Source organism: Microplitis demolitor, chromosome 1, assembly GCF_026212275.2.
Source record: "Microplitis demolitor isolate Queensland-Clemson2020A chromosome 1, iyMicDemo2.1a, whole genome shotgun sequence".
In the NCBI taxonomy this organism is placed as follows: domain Eukaryota; kingdom Metazoa; phylum Arthropoda; class Insecta; order Hymenoptera; family Braconidae; genus Microplitis; species Microplitis demolitor.
Window position 1 is genome coordinate 19,151,949 of NC_068545.1, and position 22,918 is coordinate 19,174,866.

Below are 22,918 nucleotides of genomic sequence, written 5' to 3' on the forward strand. Positions count from 1 at the left end.
TTTGTATTGGTCCGGGGATTAAATAAATAAACAGTCATCCGCTCTAATTGAAAATTTTTTACAGTGTACCTAAATACGATTTTATTAATTTGTAATATTTTAAAATAAATGTACTATGACATTGAATCAATGAAAAAATTAAAATTTTCAAGAAGTATATCTATTTTTGTTAATAAATTGAAAAAAATTTCTATTGGCAATTTAAAAGTTTTCAAGAACATTTTATAAGTTTTTGGCAAATATCTCTGAAAATATTGAATTATCCGAAAAATTACCAGAGATCTTTTTTGTAGAACATTAAATTCTCTACAAAAAAGGTATCTTATCCTTTTTTTTAATATCAAATATTTACTGAGATATTTTGAGTTTAAACTCCCAAGGAATAGATCTAGTGAAATATTGCCTGGAACCTTCTGGATCTCATATGACTATTGAAGAATAATATAAAAATATATGTTAACGATTTGCAGTAAAAAATTCAGCATTGCTAATGAATATTTATTATTGCAGTTATGGGAGCGACGAGCGACAGTATAGAGGAGGAAACGACGAGTCCAGCATCCGCTGCAGTGACTGAAACGACGACAGTGACCGTAGTTAAAACGAGAATCGGAAATGACATAGGGGGTAGTATAGACCTCTTGGCAGCTTTGCAACTGCACAATACGACACGCCAAGGCGTGACGCAAGTACCCGGTCTCGTTAGACTGAAACCTGCATATTATCTTGAGGGTGAGTGTACCATTTTTTACATATTTATTTGAATTGGTCATCGCTATAATTTTTACGAACCCCAAAATACAGACCCCAAGGCACTCAGGTGCTTAGAAACTAATAACTATTGTCTATAGTTTCTAAGAGCTTCACAATTCACGCAACACATTTCGTAGAATATATAAAAAAACTCCAGAGGTTGTCTAATTATTTTCAACTCCGCCCAATTACTGGCTTACGATCATCAGGAGGATCGCGTGTTTCATTATGGGGTGTAATGTTCGACATGGGTATCAAAAATAATATCTTCTCAAGAGGGATTAATAAAAAAAAGTCTCAAGGTCATTAGCCGTTATTTCAAAGGTTAATAAACTTTTGGCGGAACGTCGTATCGAGGCCTTTTTATTTAACATATTATTCATTAACTAATAATTTAAGGAAAGTTAAATTTGTATATTGTATTATAAATATAGAAGAGACTGAACGCAAAATGTATGGATGCTGCTGAACTCTATCTATTTTGACCTGTAAACATTTTGTTGTGACTTCAAAGTTCTGATTTATTTTTAATTAAAAATTTATAGACCAGCGAAAGATGAAGCTCCCACTCTAACATATGTACGCGGCTTTGATGATTTTGCCGTCTTATGAATGAAATTTGATATATTTTTGTTGCAATACAGTAACTCATTAGAATATAACTGAAAAAATATATAAAATTTTTTTTTTTTAATTTTAATTGATAAAAGCTTTTAAAAAAGTTAAGACATTTCAAAATATTTAAATCTATTTAAAAACTTGATGTTGTTATAAATAGAATAGATAGAAATTTGAATTTTTATTAATAGACAGTTGAAAAAATAAGAATTTAATTAAAACTTTTTTTTCGAAAAATAAAAAATTTAACTTGAGTTTTCAATATAGTTTTATTTTTTTCATTTTAAAGTTATTAAAAGGATTTTGTCAGGATTTCGAGTGTAAAGTTCGAGGGGTAGTATTCAGTGAACCGAAATTTCAATTGCCAGCTTTTGGGGATTTCGATGAAAATAAATGAAAGTATTATCGTAATACCCATCGTATATAGATTATATACACATATATATGTGTATAGACGGAAAAGGGTGTAAAAGCTCACACCATACCGTCGCCTTCTGCTGAAAATTGTAGGCTTTATGACCCTCCGAAATATTGTTTGAACGTGTGCTCCATTATCCCATTGAAAACAATAAAATAAACCGCACATATAGATTGAAACATTTGGAAAGATTTATTAAACCTGTCACTTGTTTTCAATTATAGATTGAAAATATCATTTATCTTTTTTTTTATATCAAGTGTTCATTCGTTTAATTATTATTATTATTATTTCAATTTATATGGTTTTACTATTGTTGAATATAATAAATATATGTATTCGGAACAATATAAATTAGTATTATAAGGTTGAACGGGTAAAATGGGCACCTAAAAAATTTGTATGCATCTTAATAGCCACTTTAGTTTGAAATTGACGTTAATTTGATATTGAAGTTATCTAAAATCTGCTGCCCGAATTTGCAAATAATTTCACAGCAAAAGTTTAAAATAAAAATTTACTAACCTAAAAATAAAAATTTTTAAATAAATTATCGATGAAAATTGTAAATGGACATCAATAAAACGTTAAGTTTTAAAAATAAAAATTTTTTCTCATAAGTATTTAGTTTTAAGGAAAAGAAGACTTATAACAAAGGGTGACTATGTGAACTGAAGAGTAAAAATTTTCATTAACGCGTAACTTGACGTCTGGCACGCGTCATTTCCCCATAGAATAATGCCCATAGACCCAAGTAAAAGTAATCGAGTATAAAAGCTGGGATATTTTGTTCATCTTTTCTCTTTTGATTTATTTTGTTACTATCCTACAGCTACTCGATTCCTCATTTATGCATCGATACAATTAAAAAAAAAAGTAAAAGGAGTAAATGATAGTGAGAAATAAGGAGTCTCGACTTATCTTCAGCCGTTTATTAATGTTAAAAGTTCACAGTCGATAAAGAGAGTAGTTACCAGCAACGGTATTGAGTTACCATGATAGCGGCATGTGTGAAACGAGATAGGCGCATCACATCATAAATGAGGGGTAGTTTAAAATTGACTTTCAAGGGCGCCCGCGAAGCCAAACTACAACTGAGCATCAAATGGGCTATTACAACTTTTAATTTTTTTTTTTGATGAACTTTTACTCAATAGGATCCATTAGGTGTCAATAATACCCTTACTACAATTACAACTACTACTACAATTACTATTATTACTATTAGGCGATATTGAGAAGTTGCAGGTGCTCATTGAATATACAGAGCGTGTCCCACTTGCGAAACCTGAGACACGTCGTGTAACAAAGACGATACTACATATAAAATTATAGTAATGATATTATCACGCTGTTGATAATAATGAGGATAGTTTACATTATATGCTATCAAATTTCTTACCCAATGGGTTCATTTACATTTCATTTATTTCAACCCTTTCAATTCAGGAATTACAGATAATTCATTTAGAGAATTAAAATTTTTACATTTTAAAAAATCGGCAGTGAATATGGATTTTATTTTAATTAGAATTTACTCCGTTACTCGGAGTACCAGATAAAAAAAAATCACCCCCTCCCCTCCCCGAGTAACTAAAAACTTTTTTTTAGCGGATCTGAAATTTATTTAAAATCCGTATTCACTCCGATTCGTAGTTTTAATATTGAAACAAACTCCTTTTAAGAATAAATTTCACTCCGATCTGGAGTTTCAGTATTAAAACAAACTTTTCTTCAGAGTAAATTTGACTCCAGGAAAATTAAATAAATATACAGTCATCCGGTCTGCATTCTCCGAATTTAGTCCGCGATTACTCCGCAAATTTTTTATACTGATGTAGTATTGATTATTTATAGTGATGGGAATTATTATAGCGATGTATGAAAATAAATATATATAGTTTCTAATGTGTAATTTTAAAATATTTTACCAGGTGAGGAGAGAAATCTTCAAGTAAGTCAATCAAGTTTTGAAAGAGCGGCATCTTTACTCCGGCGGGTTCCGGAGTTTACTGTTGCCGCGTCTTTGAAACAAGAAGAGGCTAATTCGGGAACAATAATAGCCTTTTCTCATGGTAATAATAGGTATGTTAAAATTAACATTTTTATAAATTTTTTCAATTAAACACAATCGAAAAATAGAATTATTTTTCGCAAAATAATATTTTCTATAAAAAAATAAATTTAATTGCCGATTGAAACAAAACTAAAATTTCAGATACTTGGAGCTGCAAAGCAGTGGAAGAAAAGATGAATTGCGTCTTCATTACGTGTCCCGTCGTGACGGTGCCGTGCATGTTGAGGCCTTTCCCTTCCGTCTGGCCGACGGAGTGTGGCACAGGGTCGCCTTGAGTATTAGCGGCTCGCAGGTCGAGCTTTTGGTTGACTGTCATCCCCTTTACAGGCGTCTACTGAGGCCTGGGCCACCTGACACTAATTTTACCCTGCCACAGCTTCAACTCTGGGTCGGCCAACGTAACGCCAAGCACTTTTTATTCAAAGTACGTCTTTAATTACTTGCAACGTCTATCAATCATTACATATTTTATATACACATATATTTATATGTTGAGTCTTCAGTTACTGTCATTTCATAAAGTGTACCCGCATTTCCGTTCACTATCTGACTTATCTTTATACATAAATCCTTCCACTAAATATCACAATTAGTAATTAACGTGACAATTAAAACAGTTGAAAGACATACTTTTTATCTGTTAAATTTTTTGTGTCATTGAACTATATTGTAAAATGTAAATAAAAATTTTTTAACAGGGCGCTCTTCAAGATGTTAAGCTTATTCCAGGTGCACATGGATATTTATCACAATGTCCTCAACTCGATACGTCATGTCCTACTTGTGGTCAATTTTCTATTCTACAAAACACAGTAGAACAGTTAATGCATAATCTCAATGAATTGACACACAGGGTAAATATATTTTAATAATATTTTGCACAACTCATTTGCAAAGAAAATTTTCTCACTTTAATAAATAAGTACAGTCGAGTCGCGTTATAAGTTCGGCTTGTATCTTTTTCTTTGAACCAGGCGTTAATATGACAGAGACACTAATAGGACTTATAACGCGACTCGACTGTAAAAATAAAAATCGTGATAGAAAAATTCAATTTTCATATTTCTTAACTTTATTTTTTATTCATATTTTGGAATACAGTCGGAGCTCGTTAAAAGACTGCAGGTTATAAGACTCTATCCTTCAATTTTTTTAAACTCGCTCGGATCACTTCCCCCACTAACAACTCAATGAAAATTTTGCGCCTAAGCCTCGCTATAAGACTAACGAACAGTACGACTAAAATCGAGATAAAATGTACATACGTATAGATTGTACATATAATTAGTTAAGAGAAAAGAACGACAAAATTCTGTTTGTTTATAATTATAAACAAAATTAACTTTATAATAGAACAGAGTTTAACCGAATACTTGAATAAAACATAATAAAAAATGGTGGGGGAACTTCAATTCTGATAATTCTTTCCCTTACATCCTCGGACTAGTCTTATAACGAGGACCGATTAATATTGTATTAATATCTTAATGAAGGACAATACAAAAACCAAAAAAATAAAATTCAAAAATTATAAATGATCACTTTTCAAAATTAAGTTAAATATTTAAAAGAAAAATTTACTAATAAATCTGAAAGCCATTAAAGAAAAAATGATATTTATTTTTATTGCTCTCTCTGTGTTGCTAATTTTTTTTCAAACGTCAAGTAAAGAGACACAAGAGCTTTCTAATTTATAAATTTATATTTCAAATTTCAATTTATGTTTCTCTGAACTTTTCCCCTTCGCGCTCAATGGTTACTTTTTTTTCCTTTCTGGCTATCATCCCAAACGGGCCATGTGCCAGATACTTTTTTAAAGGATTACGGTCCAGAAATAAATTATTTCAATTATTTTTTTTTACCTGTAACTTTTGTGTCCTAAATAAATAAATATCAACATCCGCTTTTATTTAAAGTCATATTTGATTCGTAATTTTTAATAAATAAATATTTATAAGCGTGAATTTTTTTTTTTTCAATCTAGTTCAGTTATTTACTGTTAGTTAATTGATCTAGCCATTCTCATGTACATCCTTCTTTTCAGCTAGCTGCTGCAGAGGGTAGAATAAGCAAAGTGGAAGAATGCGAGTGCCAAAAATCTTGCAGATCGAATGGCACAATTCACGAGGACGGCTCAACTTGGGAAGAAGGTTGCCAACAATGTGTGTGCGTCCACGGTGAAATTGAATGTCGACCTACACCTTGTGCTCCAGTAAATTGCAAACATCCAGTCATACCTCAAGGAAAATGTTGTCCTGTTTGTCTAAGTAATTTTTTTTTTTAATTTTATCTACGAAATATACTTACGATCAAACAAAGAAAAAAAAATATTAACCCCAAAACTTCATGCTGTTTTCAAGCTCAGAAAACTCGAGCGTTATTGTTTGAAAATTTTTGAGTTCTTCAAAGTCAAAAAATGTTTATTTTGTTTTTCAACCAAAAAAATATAATTAGCTAAGAAAAAATTAATTTTTGTCATATGATATCTTTGAAACGAATCGACCGATTTCATCAAGACTTAGAACTCAATACATTGTGAGGCAAATCGGACAAGTAGTTTATGAGCTATATGAAAAAAATCTAAAAAAAAAAAAAATGTTATTTTTATTTTTCGTATTCCTCATAAACTACTCAATCGATCGACTTCAAAATCTAATCAGATCTAAGTCTTCAAGAGCCCTTTCGATTTGCCGCCAAAAACTTTCAAATCGGTTGATTTGTTCCAAAGATATCGTACGAAAAAAATTAATTTACACACATCCATATATATAGAAAAAATGAATTTCTTGGCGCAAGAAAAACTTTGCATTATAAAATAAAAATAAAAATTTTCTTAGAATTAAAAAAATTTTCTTGACGTAAGAATATTTTTTTCGCCGCAAAAAAATTTTTCTTCTCTTAAGAAAATTTTCGTTTTTAATTTATAATCCAAAAAATTTTGTTGGGGCCAGTAAAAATTTTTCGCGCCAAGAGATCTTTTTTTTGTGCACACCCGGACAGACGTCCACTCGAAAATAGTCAAAATAGCTTTGTAGGACTTCAAAACATCGAGATCTGATGAAAACTCAATTTTCAAAAATTGTTTAAAATCAATAACTTCCTTTTTTTGAAAATTTTCAATTTTCACAGCGGGAATTTTAAAAAAATGAACTATTCTCTTATTACAGAGGAATGTTTTTTGAAAGACACTATTTACGACCACGGAGTAAAAATATTCCCAAGACCATGTTTCGAGTGTGAGTGCTTCGACGGTAGTTTTACTTGTCAAAGTATTGATACCAAAACTCGATGTCCACCATTACCTTGTCCACCAAGTGAACAAATAACTGTAGCTGAAGAATGTTGCAAATTTTGTCCAGGTATGATTTTTTTATATTAAAAAATAATAATAATAATAACAACAACAATAACAGTAACAGTTAATGGAAATAATAAATTTCTATCTATGCTATAATACATAACACACATTAACGATAACAAATTAACCAATAACAATAAATCTAATTAAATACACTCGCAATAATGGTTATCAATAGCTCATTGTCATCTAATACACAAAACTCAATACAATACTATAACTGGATAATTTATCGAAATTAACAATATCTAATTGCATGGCTTAATACATAATCTAACCAGGAGTGGATTACTGCGCTAAAGGTCATAATTGTCATACAAATGCATCCTGCCTAAATCTTCAGACAACTTATGCCTGCCACTGCAATATTGGTTTTCAAGGAGATGGCCAAAATTGTCACGGTACTAAATTATATTTAATGCATAATAATAATAATAACAATAATTTAAAAAAATTAATACTTTTGCTTTATATTTTCAAGTCAAAATTATATATATTTATTATTTTAATATTTTTACTCTTATTTCATATCAATGAGTAATTTCTGACGGGTCGTTTTTTTTAATTTTTTTTTTTGGAGTTACAGCAAATTTTCAAAATTTTATTTAAGTTTTTAAATATTGAATATTTTAATTTTTTTAAAATCGTTATTTTTTTGACCCGTCACAATAACATTTTTATTTAATAAAAAATATACACTGTAAAAAATCGGGAGTGATTACAGATTTTATTTGAATCCGCATTCACTGTGATTCGGAATTTAAATATTGAAATAAACTGTGAGTGTGAATGTATCAGACAAAAAATTTTAAATTATTAATAAAATAAAATTTAAAAAAAATGGACATTTTAAAAATTCAAAAATTAATAAGTGCATTTTTTATAACTATTAAGTCTATTTATTTATAATTATAAATTTGTCTGATGTCTGGTGCATTCGCACTCACAAACAAACTCCACTTCGGAGTAAATTTAACTCCGAGGGGATTAAATAAATAAAGAGTCATCCGCTCCATAGTCACTCCGTAAATTTTTTACAGTGTATTTAGCTGTTAAAGATATAAATTATTACTGATGGTAAATTTAAAATATTTAGACGTTGACGAGTGCAAACAGCAAGGCGGCCTCGAGGGTCACCATTGCAATAAAAATACTCGATGTGTCAACGTAGTTGGTTCATACACGTGCGAGTGTCTTCCCGGGTATCAGAGGGTAGACAAATTCAACTGTGCTGAGCTGGATGAGTGTACGACCGGCCGTCATTTGTGTTCCGAACACGCGACTTGTGTCAATACGCCTGGCAGTTACTATTGCATCTGCAAAGAAGGATACACTGGAGACGGCTACACTTGCAAACGTAAAATCCATCGTTTATTACTATTATATACCTCCTATACAAATATGTTATTTGCTCTACGCAATATCCTCCCTCATAATAATTAATTTAGTGTATTCTCACTCAATATTTATTTTTTAGCGGTATGCAATCAAACTTGTCAGAACGGTGGTGAGTGTATCGCACCAGGTAAATGCTCATGTCGTCGTGGATATATTGGCAACAGCTGTGAGCTGGATCTCGACGAATGCGCGAGTGATTTGCACAGATGTCATCACTCGTCAACGTGCTTCAATATGCCTGGATGGTATTATTGCCGGTGCAAACCTGGTTACCGTAGTGCTCTTCACGATAGCACCCAAGGGACACACTGTTTAGACATTGATGAGTGTAATGATCAGACACTCGAGAGGAGACACACCTGTCATCCGACTGCCAGATGTGTTAATACTGATGGTGGATACGAGTGTGCTTGTCCACATGAGGACACGTCGCTTGATCAATGCAGTCTAAGTAATATACTTTACAAAGCTTTAGCAAAAAATACGCTTAGGTTGTCACTAACCCTTGAGGGTCACATTGGGTACAAAAGACCCAGACAGTTTTAAACTCAATTTCTGTATCTAATTCTTTGAATTTTAAACTACAAATTTCTGTATCTAGTTCTTTGAATTTTGAGCTCCAAATATTTCAATAACTATTCGGTTTCATAAAAAAGTACAAGATACCTTTTTTGTACAACATTTAAAGCGCTAAAAAAAAGTTGTCTTAAAATTTTTTGAAAAACTCAATATTTATAGAGATATTTTAAAAAAACCAATCATACTTTTTTTTTACTTAAATTTCTAAAATTTTTTCATTTTATTAATTAAAATAAATATAATTTTTAAAAATTAAACTTTTTCATCGACTTTATGTCTAAGTGCATTTATTGTCTAATAATTTGCTGCAAGATTCAGTAGAAAATTAAAAAAATTAACAAAGTTATTTTCATTTTTATGCAAAAAGTAATTTTTCAAATTCTTTTTTAGTAACTTTAAAGTCGACTGCTGCTCAAAGACTAGCGTGATCTTTATAGTTCGTACCGGAAATGTGACCTTTGAGAGTTAAATTAATGATTGATGAATTGACTGATTGATTGATATTAATAATTATCAGATTGCTGGTACGAGGATCGTGAAATTGGAAACAGCGAGACTTTTGCTCCAGCTGGTAATCCCTGTAGACAGTGCACCTGCAAGGATGGTGTTGTCACATGCAGAGATCCCATATGTGACTGTAGCGCGCCAAGTAGTAGAAGAGACAAATGTTGTCCACAATGTGATCCTGCTGCGTCTTGTCGGCATCAAGAGCTACATCATCTTGTCTTCAGAAGTGGAGAACGATGGATTTATCAATGCCAGACTTGCGAGTGCTTGGTATTATTTTTAGTTTAATAGCATATTGTGTGACTCCATGTAAAAAAATTTTTATTCATTTTTATTAATTTAGATCTAAATTTCATCCCGAAACTCAGATAGTGACACAGATATGACTGGGATCATGAATTTGTATCAACAACTAGAATCACGACAAAATTATGACTCAGTAAAATCTTTATCTAAGTGATCCGAAGTCGATTTACTGAATTAGTTTTACAATCGAAACTAATTTACGTAAATTAAGTTGATTGAAAAAATTAATCGGTAATTTTTGAATCTATAAATTTTACAAAAGTTTTAATTCAGTAAAAATTCGGTTAAGTTGCCATCGAAGTCATCCCTAGTCCAATTCAAAGACGGAATAAATTAATTTTAGAATTGATGCTGATTTACTAGACGAAAAGTTGGATCAAATTAATGATGAGTTATACAATCGGACCTCGTTATAAGACTATCATTCTGTCTTTTAATAAACCAGGTATCAAGATAGTTTGAGAGAGAAACCAATAGTCTTATAACGAGGCCCTACTATATTTGTATCACAATCTGAGTTCCGTCATGAAATTCATATCAAAATTGATTATGAATTTTTTTTACATGGAATATATTTAAGTAATTATTTACATAAATTGTTATTTTAAATAACTAAACGATTGAATTTATCAGTATGGTGAAATAGACTGCTGGCAAATGGAATGCCCACCAGTGACTTGTAGCAACCCAGTAACTGAAGACGGCGACTGTTGTCCGCGTTGCGAGGACGATCCATGCGCTCGAGAAAATCATATTAACAGTACATCGTATTCATCTTCATCGTCGGGTCATCCGCAGCCATGCAGTTACGCAGGCATCATTCATGAAAGTGGCAGTGCCTGGCAGGACCCGCACGACAAATGTACCACGTGCGAGTGCAAGGTAAGCGGCCACTAATGAACCAAGACTTCATCAGAAACTGGCAGTCACATCTTGGTTCTGTAAACATACCTCAAGTATAATTACTAAATTAAATTACCAAGATACATCTTTTTTAAGTTATGACAATTAAATATCTTCTGCCAGATATTTTATTTAGTTTATTCAACAACATAAAACATTATCTTGGGTTTTTAAATAAATAATATATATATATATATATATTTATCCATATGTATTCATATACATAAAAAATAAGGTCAGTAAACGAAGTATGTTGCCTTCGCTTGACCTAAATGTCTAGTCGCTGATACGCGCCATTATTTTATTATTTAGATTTGTAAAAAGAAAATTAAAAAAGTTTATTGTTAAATGCATTTTATTGTTAAATTTATAATGAATTTATTATTAATATTATTATTATTATTATTATTGTTATTTTTATTATTATTATTTAAGTGTTAACACGTAGCTGAACGGCAAGCAGCCTCAATGCTTCTCAATAATATATACAAATAAACAGAAACATTAAATTAACGTACATACACACGACTATTACGACTTTAATCATTAATTTATTTTGTTTATTTAAAATATCGCATTATTAAAATAATTATTTTAATAAAAAAATGGAAAAATGAGTCGATAAAAAATGAAAACTAAAATAAAATTGATAGTAAATAATTTTAATAATGCGATATAAATTATTATTTTAAAAATTTATAAACAGAAGTAGGTAATCCTCGTTCGTATGCAGTTAAAGTTTATAATTTATTTAACACAGTATAAATAATAAATAAATTAATTAATTAACATATTTATATACTTATAAAACTCGATTATTTGAATCGAGGCTGTGGCTGTGCGCTGACATATAATTATTAAACTAACGCTAGTGCATTTACATTTATACATATTAATTCTTTTTATCATTACTAATAATGTAAGCAATTTTAATAGTTTATCCGTACAGGGACGTTCCCAAGCTCGTCAGATTATTATTATTATTATTATTTTGTTTTCAAAGTTAAAAAAAATTTTTTTAAATTACATTCGGACCTCGTTATAAGACTACGAATTATCGTACTCTTTGTCTAATTTTTTTACATTTACTCGGAACGCTTCGCCCCACTAACAACTCGGAGAAAATTTTGCGCCGAAACCTCGCTATAAGACTAACGAACAGTAAGACTAAAATCGAGATAATATTTGCATACATATTAGAGTGGTCGTTAAAAATTAAATTTTCTCAGGCGCCCCATAAAAAAGCTTTTTTTTAATGAAAAAAATACATAAGGAATTTTGCTTTTTCTTTTTAAGTAAAAAGAATACGTGTTTCAAGATGATCAAAGTTCATTTTTCAATACGGCTGCGGTTTTTTTTAAATATCTCATTAAATATGCAGATTAAAGGAAAAAGTCATAGGAACAATTTTGTAGGAAATTAAATTCTTGACAAAAAAGATCGTGTTCACTTTTTTTATAGAATGTGTATTTTCGGAGATATTTTAAAAAAACTTTTTTAGATCTTATCAATTGAGCATTTAAAGTCTTACGAATGTTAAAAATAACGTTTTTTTTCTTAAATATGGACAACATCGTAATTCGTAATATATCAACCATTAATGCCTGTTATAGTTTCTATAAACTCAAAAAAATTTTATTTTCAAAATTTGTAATTATTAAAACGCTCAATTCATAAGGTCTAAAAAAAGTTTTTTCAAAATATCTTCGTAAATACACATTTTATAAAAAAAATGAATATCACCTTTTTTGTCAAGAATTTAATTTCCTACAAAATTGTTCCTATGAGTTTTTCCTCTAATCTGCATATTTAATGAGATATTTTAAAAAAACCGCGATTGTATCGAAAAATAAACTTTGATCGTCCTGAGGCACGTGTTCTTGTTACGTAAAATCAAAAAACCAAATTCCCCATGTATTTTTTCACTAAAAAGATGCTTTTTATGGGACGCCTGAGAAAATCTAATTTTGAACGACGATAATACATATAGATTGTAGATTTAGTAATTTATTTTCATAAAGAATACTTAAAATTTCGTGGCTTCACATAATTAATTAAGAAAAAAAAACGGTCATAGTCTTATAGCGAGGCTTGGGCTTAAACACTGTTAAGTACAATAGTGAGGGAACCAATTCTAAAAATTTTTTCCCCTAATAGTTCTTAACTAGTCTTCTAATGAGGTCCGACTGTATAACAACAAATTATTTAAAATATTTTAAAATGCTGGCTTGCTGCTGAAAGCTTTTTTTTATTATTGTTACTATTTTTTTTATAATAATAATATATTACGATCGAGTATCACGATCGCACGTGCTTTGGGTCGGCCCTGCATGGATCAATCAGTGCTACATAAATTAATTTTAATACTTAAGCCCGATCGAACTATTTTAAATTAATTTATTATTTTTAATAGACCCTTAGAAATTTTTTTCCTCAATAATTAAATGAATTTATAGCTGATTAAATTTACAAGATGTTCAAATTAATAGAGAATAGATTTTTTTTTGTACCACAGTTAAAATAGTTCGAGCGGGTTGGTAACATATGAATAATCCCACATGCTAATAATACATATATTTAACCCAATGACCATAATGCCCGTGATAACTAACCGACTAATTAGCCTAACGATGGGTATCCTTGCAGGTGCCGTACTGCGCCCAATTGGTGAGCAATAGCGCGTGTTGTGTGCATCGGTAATCACATCACTTCTATCTCACCTATATCTTCTCTCTTCTATAAACCTAATCTGCCTACTACTATTATTACTATTACTATTTTATTTAATTATATATAGACGCTAAAATAAATCGAGCTCGAGTTTTTTTTATCACTCTGCCGATTGCTTGCTTACTGCTATCGCTATCGTCTCACTTTATTTACCTTTGATTAATAACTAATACTCGAATCACTCAATCATTATTATTATTATTTAGATTTTTTTATTAATCGATAAACTCAATAATTAACAAACTAAAAAAAATTACGTAGTGTTTGAATGCCAATATTTGATAATCTTATGATTTTAATTTTATTGGAAACTAAAAAAAAAATTTAATGTCCCTCGTAATAACGCATGTTTTTGCATAATTAATTAAAAATTTCAAATTAAATAATTTTTATACTTCACTGCACAATTAAATTGTTATTATTATTATTATTATTATTATTATATATTTTTTTAATGACCTCTGGTCAAACGCACGAGGAGACACCTACACACTCAATATTTAAATGCACTATTACACTGTTTTCTTTTTGTTTTTAATCAATATTTTATATAAAAAAAAAATAAGAAATAAAAAATAAAATTTTTTTTTGTTTTATTATTTCACACACTCGAGCCTGTTCTGCACACTCCTTTCGTCTGCATACACTATAATAGAAGCACCAGGGCTCTTAATGTTTATGGTGACAACATTATCAGCAAAAAATAATTTTTAAAAAATTCAAATACTTTGTTGATGTTAAATTAAAATATATATTGAATTAGAGATTTACTAATTTATATGTTTTTGCTGTAATATTGTCGCCAAAAAGTAGTTTTAGTTTAGTATTTCACAGTAAGATCAAAAACATACTATGGGAATTCATTGTTTTGTTCCCCAATTATTATTATTATTATTATTATTGTTATTATTATTACTATTGTTATTATTATTATTATTATTATTATCATTATTACTATTGTTGTTATAATTATCATTATTATATCGAGCATGTCATTGTGATTTGACGAATTTTGTGATTGTGATTACGTGATTAACGAGAGTATTTCACGGTGGAATTTAATGCAAAAGGAGTCAGCGGGACCGGAATCATCAAGTCAATGGGATTTTTTGAAGGTCGGTCTTTTATAAAATGGCTATGTCTCTACATATCGAGATTAACATTCAACAATTATTCTTAACGAAACAATGAATCACATAATATGTAAATACATACTTACCAGTAATACACTATTTTTTCTGACCAAAGTGAATTTTTTATTTTATTATTATTTATTATTTTTGGTTGTGGTTATTTTCTTTTTCATACTCTTCTTTTATAAGTTTATTAAGAATGTCTGTTGGTTTTTAATAAAATTTATTTACAATTTTTTATTCTCCTTTCATTTTTTATAACAATAATTTTTATACAGTAAAAGTTTATTTATGACAAAGATGCATAAGAGGACTCTCTATTTTTATTTGGCAAAAATTTCATTCTTTTTTTTTTTTTTGATATCATTTGATTTAGTAGATTAGCAAAAAACAATTCATAATTGCAACTTAATTTTTGAGTCAGTCGGGAATTTTTAAAATGAAAAATATATTAAATTAAAGCCAAATTATATAAATTATATCTTATTAATAAATAACTCGATAAATTTGAAAAAAAAAAAAAAAAAAAAAAAGTTTATGGTTTTTTATCCATGTAAAAAATATTTGTTTCAAAAAGATTCCAATAGAAGTCAATATATGATAGTCCCATAAGAATAAAAAAAAATTCCTAAGAAGTTTTTGAACTTTTTCAGAACGAGGATAAAATGTAGTAAAAATTCCTTTTAAAAACGTTCTTTTTTTACTCAAAGTTCACTCATGTAAGTCCTAAGTAATTAAAAACTCTTTTTTTTACTTTCAAAATTATAAAAGCTCAAAAAAAATTCCACTTGAAGTTCTAATGTGTTTCAAGTTTAGAAGTTCCACATATCAAACTTTTTTGAAACGATTTTTTTTACACGGGTGTACTAGGACACATTTTAGTAACAAGAGTTGTTAGTTTTGAAATCGTTAATCATAAGAATTGAAATTTTGACGTAATTATTGCAATTTTAATCAAGAGTCAAATTAATGATAGAAAAATATAACAAAATTATTTTTATAAATAAAAGAGAGAAAACTATGCATATATTTTCAACGTATTTATCTAGAAAATTAATGAACGATTAATTCGAATTAAAAAAAAAATTTATTAAAACAAACAAACATTCTTAATGACTTTTCATCAAATGGGTAAGGTATTTAAAAATTCACGTCGGAGCAGAAAAATAAAAAAAATCGGCAAAAACAAATATTGTTTACTAATAATATAAATATTATTATCCAAACAGGACGGGCAGTTATGCTGCAGCTACGATTACGGCTGCGCTGGCGATAATGGGCTCGAGCAGCACACAGTCACTATTAGCCAGCCTGATCCTGTCTTTGTTCCAAGCGATCCGAGCGCTTCGAGCAAAAGTATCTCTTCACCGGAAACAGCAGTACCAACGATTGGATCTTCAACGAATATCGAACCACCAGCATCGTCCTCCAGCAGCATCACGATCGATAAATCCGTCGATTATTATTCCACGTTGGATCCGCGGGTTGATAAACTCTTGTATTACGAAGCTCCGAACCCATCATCATCATCATCATCATCATCATCAATATCATCATCAGAAACAGTCACATCCTCATCATCATCATCAGCTATCACTAGCTCAGTGGCATCTTCAATTAAAACGTCACTACCAGCAAGAAAACGCAGCGATCCCGAGATGGACATCAATATCGAACAGCAGTCACGTGGTATCGCTAAAAATATCATTTCTTTCCCAAAGCCACCGTCAGTTCGACGCAATCAGATTGGTAACAGTCGGACCTTGGTGGCGATATCCGCGAATAATAATAATTATGATAATAATAACAATAATAATAATAACAATAATGATCCACAAAAAAATACACGTGGTAGTATTAGTAGATCATCATATCTATCAGCTTCTTCACGTCTCGTCGGTAGCAATGACGCCACTTGAAGAGTTTTATTACCATCAGGTCGATGTGCCGACGAGTTAGATGACGATTTATGTTAATAAAAGGACGCGGTTTAATAAGGCATTTATTAACGCTAAATGATGAGTTAAGGACCAATCAAGTGCCGTCATTTTACCGACAAGCGGCCTTGCGAATATTAACGAGAGGAAATTTTAAAAGTTATTAAATAATCAAAGGTATCAAGTGATTTTTCGATCACAGAGAATCGTTTTATTTAATTATTTTTTTTTTTTTTTTTTTTTTTTTTTATTTTTGTTTCATAAATCACACGGAAATATAATTACGTTATTTATTTTTAAATAATGTCTTAATGGTAACGGCTTGACGATGGTGATGATGATAACATTTGCGATTAATTAAGTGTATGATTTTTAAAAAATTATGTTTTTTAACGAGTAATATTGAGTGATCATGTTCACATTGCCGTGTACTGAATAAACAGTTTGACATGGCAGGAAATACCGCACTTCCGTTTCCCGCGATTATTTAAAATCGCTGGACTTATTTTAACTCTTTAAATCGAACGGATTGAAATGATTAATGCGATTAATGAATCATACCCGTAAAAAATATTTTTTAATTGGGTGGAAAGTCTCACTGGCGGACTCTAAGCAATTTACGGTCTATGATACGAAAAAAAAAAAAAACAAACATTGTCAATTACAATGTCAATGTAATTAATAAATTACTTTTTTTCTTTGTAAGAACTCTTTGAAAAAGTTTTACCAGCTACTTTCTAATGATTCCCTCGTTGCTGTCTAAAATTTATTTTATAAAATATAAAAATAAATTTTTTTTTTTAATTAAAAAAAAAATTGTTTATATAGACATAAAAAATATAATTATTAATTAAAGTTATTAAATAAAATTATTAATAATTTAAATCACATCACCGAATAACAACAATATTAAAAAATTAATTAATAAATTTAATTACTTTAATTACAATAACGATTCCGTATAATATTTGTAATTAAAAAAAAAAAAAAAATAGTTACTCATTGAATGAAAATAAATAAAAAGCTCATCGATATTGCTTTGTATGTAAAAAAAAAAAAGTTGTAATAATAAATTTAGAAATATTTGTGCCGGGCGATGAACGTGCCGAGCTTGTTCGATTGGTTCCTTGATTACATAATATAGTCCCGCTCAACCCCCATCGCGACTACTTACGACTACATTCCTCTTTAATTAACAATTAAGTAGGCACTAATGAAAAAAAAAAAAAAATACATATGAGTATAGGAAAAAAAAAGAAAAAAAACTAATACAAGCTAAGAATAAATAAATAATATACAGAGATTATTACATACGTTCGTTAAACGAGCAATGACGGATGTTAAATAACTATTTGTAGTGAAATAAATTAATAATTATAATTGCGATAATTAATGGCAATGCGACTCGGAATTAATAGTAGAAGAGTACGATTACGAGATTTGAAAATAAAAAAAAAAAAAGAAACATAATTTATAATAAATAATATAATGAAAACTAAAGAGACAAATATCTTGCAATATTCATTAAATAATTAACAGTAATTGTGTTGTTCAATGTGCAATAATTTTAAATGCTACACAGATTGATTTATTATTTATTTGATAAATAACTATAATATTTAAAATTAATAAATAAAATAAATGAAATGCATCGAGTTTTAATTAGTGATTAAATTATTATTATTATTATTATTATTATTATTATTATTATTATTATGATAATATTTAAAAAAAGAATAAATAAATGTTAATGAAATTTAAAAATAAAATAATAAAACCGCTGAATTAGTAGTTAATGTCGTTTTTGATGTCAGTAATTATTTAATTAATGGGTCTCAGGGTCGATCTTCAATGATTTTAATCTATTACATCGATTCAAAAATATTATTAATGTAGAGATTAAAGTCTTCTTCTAGAGATATATTTCTAGTCATTAACATTTAAAAAATTTTTAAAAATATCAAAAGATAAATTGACAGCCGGAAAATATTCGTGTATTATCCGATATATAATACATTTCTGTATTACGGCATTAAAGTATGCCTTTTTATCTCCTATATGGTTGCAGACGATTTACAAAAACCCTCGGTAGATTTCCGCGAATAAAAACCATGAGTCTACGCGTCCACCTACACGGAGAAAAATTTCAAATGAATATACAGCACAGTAATATTTATATTACAGTAAAATCTCCGTAATTTTAATACTCCTGTTCAGGACCACTCTGTAATGTTAACAAATCCTGTCATCCCCACCATACCAATACTCGTGTCTTATGTGCGCAAGTCTGCGCGACAAAAATGCGTAATGTACGAAAAAAAATACATTTTTAGGTTAGGATTTTATCGTATATGTGCAGGTGGAAGGATTTGAATTTCCCGCCACTAAGCTTTTTTTTGATTGGTCGAACGAGAAGACATAGTGGAAGACAGGATTGTTTCTACCGCTCTTATACATAAACTATTGAGTAATGTAATTATTACTGTGCTGCATAGGCATATTTACTTAAAATTTCTCTCCGTGCACTACAAATATTAAGAATATCTAATTTGATTAACTAATACCTCAAATTTCAGTAATCACCGAGTAATTAAATGTTTATTCATTCTACGCTGAAATTTATTATATAAAAATAATAATAATAATAATAATAATAATAATAATAATAATAATAATCATTATTATTATTGTAACAATAATAATAATTAATGATAATAATTAGTAATAATGATAATGATAAATATTATTGATAAATCATAAATGATAATAATAATAATAATAATAATAATAATAATAATAATAATAATAATAATAATAATAATAATAATAATAATAATAGTAATAATAATAATAGTAATAATAATAATAATAATAATAATAATAATAATAATAATAATAATAATTGTAATATTTTGATACAGTGTACAAAATATTTGTTCTTTAGCATAAATGTCGCAGATCAAAAGCCAAAGAAAAATAAATTATTCTTAGCTTTTCATACATTGCAATAAGCGATTGTTATGCAACGATCCCGTCTGCCGACAATTAAATATTATTATTAATTATAAATAATAATTAAAAAAAAAAATTTAAGAGCTGAATTAAAAAGTTTAAAATGTTTTCGAAAATGATCTGTATTAAAAACAAAATTCACTAAAACTGTTTAAATTATTCAACTAAAACAAATAATCAGTAGTTAAAATAAAAAAAGTTAATTACTAAACTTGTACTTTTTGCAAATATGCCATATTAAAATGATAATAACAAAATAAATAAAAATGCTGTTGCTATAATGTATATAGTTATATGTTATTAGTTTATCATATAATATATAAATAATAAAATAGATAATTAATTAATTAATTAATTAAATAAACATAAATGCGGATATCGAATGAAATTAATAATAACACTACTACAGTTTAAAAAAAAAATGACTTAAAAAGTCTTAAATCTGTCTTATTCTCACGAGAGATCTTAAATAAAAAAAATAATAATAATAATTAAAAGTAAATATCAAGTCGCAGGCGTCCTGTTATTAAAAAAAAAACATACGTTATTACTTGGCACAAAAAATAATAAATGTTAAAAATAAAATCGTCAATAAATGAGTTACTATAATTAAAAAATATGTAAATTAGATTTAAATTGCCTAATGCGTGTTTATTATTAAATAAAAGTGCGCCGATACAACGCATACAGGATTTAACTTTATTAGTAAACGATAATTGTGTACGATGGATGTCAAGTTTTATTTTAATGCAAATAAAAGCTAACGTTGGCCGTAATAAATTTTTTCATTTCACCATTTTTAAATATATTGTCTGATTAATTTATCTTACGAGTAGGGAAAGAGAGGCAAAACGGGCTCTCTGAAAAAAAAAAATGTCAATAGTTACGGAGCCCAATTTGCCCCGAGAGATCCGTCTTGCGTTCCCGACCCTTACATATAATGCTAAAATTTTAATTCGTTTCTATTGAAGGACAATATATACATGTACTTGGCGCGAGACACTACCGGGTCTCCTGATGAAAACGCTGATTTAATTGTTTCAAAGTTATCTTTAAACGGTTATTTCATTCATTTGTATATATAGGCTCAGATGATAATTAAAAAACAATAAAATATATATGATAGGCGGGGTAGATAGATAGGTAGATAGGTAGGTACGTTATAATGGGACAATGAAATGTCGGGTCACTTACCCGTGTAAAAAAATCGTTGACTATTCTAAGCTTTAAACCGTGACTCAATGACGAACTTTTGTTAAATGATTTTCAAACTTTTGAAAATACAAAGAAAACAATTGACTTAACCCGGGTAAAAAATAAAACTTGATTTAGATTTGATTTATCAAGTCGCTATTTTGACGCGTTTTGTACAAGACGAACTTTACTTTTTTTACGGATATGAAATACATTGAATTTTCGCCTTGGTTTAGACTTAATTGGGTTATTTAATATGTTTTAAGACGAAAAAGTCAAAACTAAGATGAAAAAATGTCTAAAAAGTTACAAAAATTTAATACAAGTCGAAAGAGTCGAGATCTCATCAGAAAATCGTCAGCAAATCGATCTTCAAAAGAAAATAAGGTAAAGCGAGCCTGAATCAAGTTTTATTTTTGACCCGGGAATACTATAAATATATATTTTTAGACTCTTTTCTTTTTTTGACTTTTCATTAGAAGTGATTAATTTTTTCGTTTTTTTCAGTGCAAAATGCAGTCAGAAATAACTGATTTTTAACTAATTCTTAAATTTTTTCTCAGCATATTTCAATAGTATCAAGTCAATAATTGATTTTTCATTTAAATTTTCAAAAGTTTGAAAAACGTTCGCCAAAAGTTCATCGTTGTGTCATATATTGAAAGTTAGAACAGTCAACGCTCATTACAACAATTCTTTTCTTCACGGGTAATAATTATATATATATATATATATTATTAATTTCGAAATTATTATTTTTTTTTGTATACTATTATTACTATTTCTATTTTCTTACAGAAAATTATATTAATAAATATATATAGTATTTTATTTTTATAATTAATAATTTATTTAAAAATTCTGTGTATTTTTTTTTTTTAAATAAAAAAACTATTATTTAGAAATATATATATTTTTCTGGATTAAATTGATAAAAAAAGGTAAATTAATAAGTGTCTTTATTGTGTCCCGGCAATTCATTAAAACTTGAGTTATTAATAAAAAGATAATGATAATAGTATAAATAAATAATTATACTAATAAGTAGAAGAGAAATGAAAAAAATTTCAAATTAAGATTTAAAGATGACAACAATAATAAATAAATATATTGACGAATGAAAAAAAAAATAATACTATACGATAATAAATAAACGAATGATGAATAAAAAGCTTATTAAGTTGAATTGAAAGTGAGATTATAAGCTTACTGCGTTCTCACCCTTATTGGCGTACGATCGAATGTTTCTATATAAATATATGTAATGTGTATATTATTTACCTTAATTGTTAGCTTACGAATTATCAATAAATAAATAAATATTTGTAAAAGGGTCAAGTGAGTCAAGTTGAGACGGGACAATTTAATTCTAGTCACAAGATTAAGAATAAAATTATTAAGAAAGAGATAAATTATCAGTAGAAAAAAAAAGAAAGAAAAAAAGAGAAAGATTATTTAAAATATAATGTCTTATTAAATATCATGAACTCGGCTGGCTTGCGATTTCATCGTTAATAAATAAATTAATAAAATATTTAAATGATATAAATTTGTCATTAAATTTATTAACACTACGGAGCAATTGAATATAAAAAAAATTACATAATAAAAAATGCTATTTATGTCAGCTATCAGAAATATATAAAAGTTTATGGTGACATATTAAAATTTTAAATAATGATGCATTATTGTACTGTAATATTTAAAAAAAAAAAAAAAAAAAAAAAAAAAAAAAAAAAAAATGACGAATAAGAGTTTATGTCTAATTTTGAACACAACCAATATTAACAATTAGAATTATTGATTAATTATTAGAAATTCATTATATTATCATTATTATAATTATTATTCTTAATATTATTATTATTTTCATTGATTTATTATTATTGCTAAAGCCATATAATACCTTTGTAAATGAGAATCAAGACACTGATGACGGCTAGGAAAACTTAATAAATTGAAATTCTATTAACCAAAATTTGTTAATTGATTATT

At 28.3% G+C, this 22,918-nt stretch overlaps 1 protein-coding gene across 2 annotated transcripts in view; it reads left to right on the forward strand.

The window, feature by feature from the left end:
• Positions 1-16,957, forward strand: part of LOC103577502 (protein kinase C-binding protein NELL1) — a 62,941-nt gene extending 45,984 nt beyond the window's left edge. The window contains exons 2-14 of one of the 2 annotated variants that reach the window (XM_008558160.2): positions 511-732; positions 3,724-3,874; positions 4,008-4,290; positions 4,565-4,720; positions 5,911-6,133; positions 7,034-7,225; positions 7,506-7,625; positions 8,321-8,581; positions 8,702-9,073; positions 9,719-9,978; positions 10,648-10,896; positions 13,564-13,613; positions 16,010-16,957. In XM_008558160.2, the coding sequence (XP_008556382.2) occupies positions 511-732; positions 3,724-3,874; positions 4,008-4,290; positions 4,565-4,720; positions 5,911-6,133; positions 7,034-7,225; positions 7,506-7,625; positions 8,321-8,581; positions 8,702-9,073; positions 9,719-9,978; positions 10,648-10,896; positions 13,564-13,613; positions 16,010-16,739 (3,269 nt within the window). In that variant the 3' untranslated portion in view covers positions 16,740-16,957. Of the gene's footprint in view, positions 1-510; positions 733-3,723; positions 3,875-4,007; positions 4,291-4,564; positions 4,721-5,910; positions 6,134-7,033; positions 7,226-7,505; positions 7,626-8,320; positions 8,582-8,701; positions 9,074-9,718; positions 9,979-10,647; positions 11,191-13,563; positions 13,614-16,009 lie in introns of those variants that run through there. The other variant, XM_053740153.1, reaches the window with a different exon arrangement.
• Positions 16,958-22,918: the final 5,961 nt, after the last annotated feature.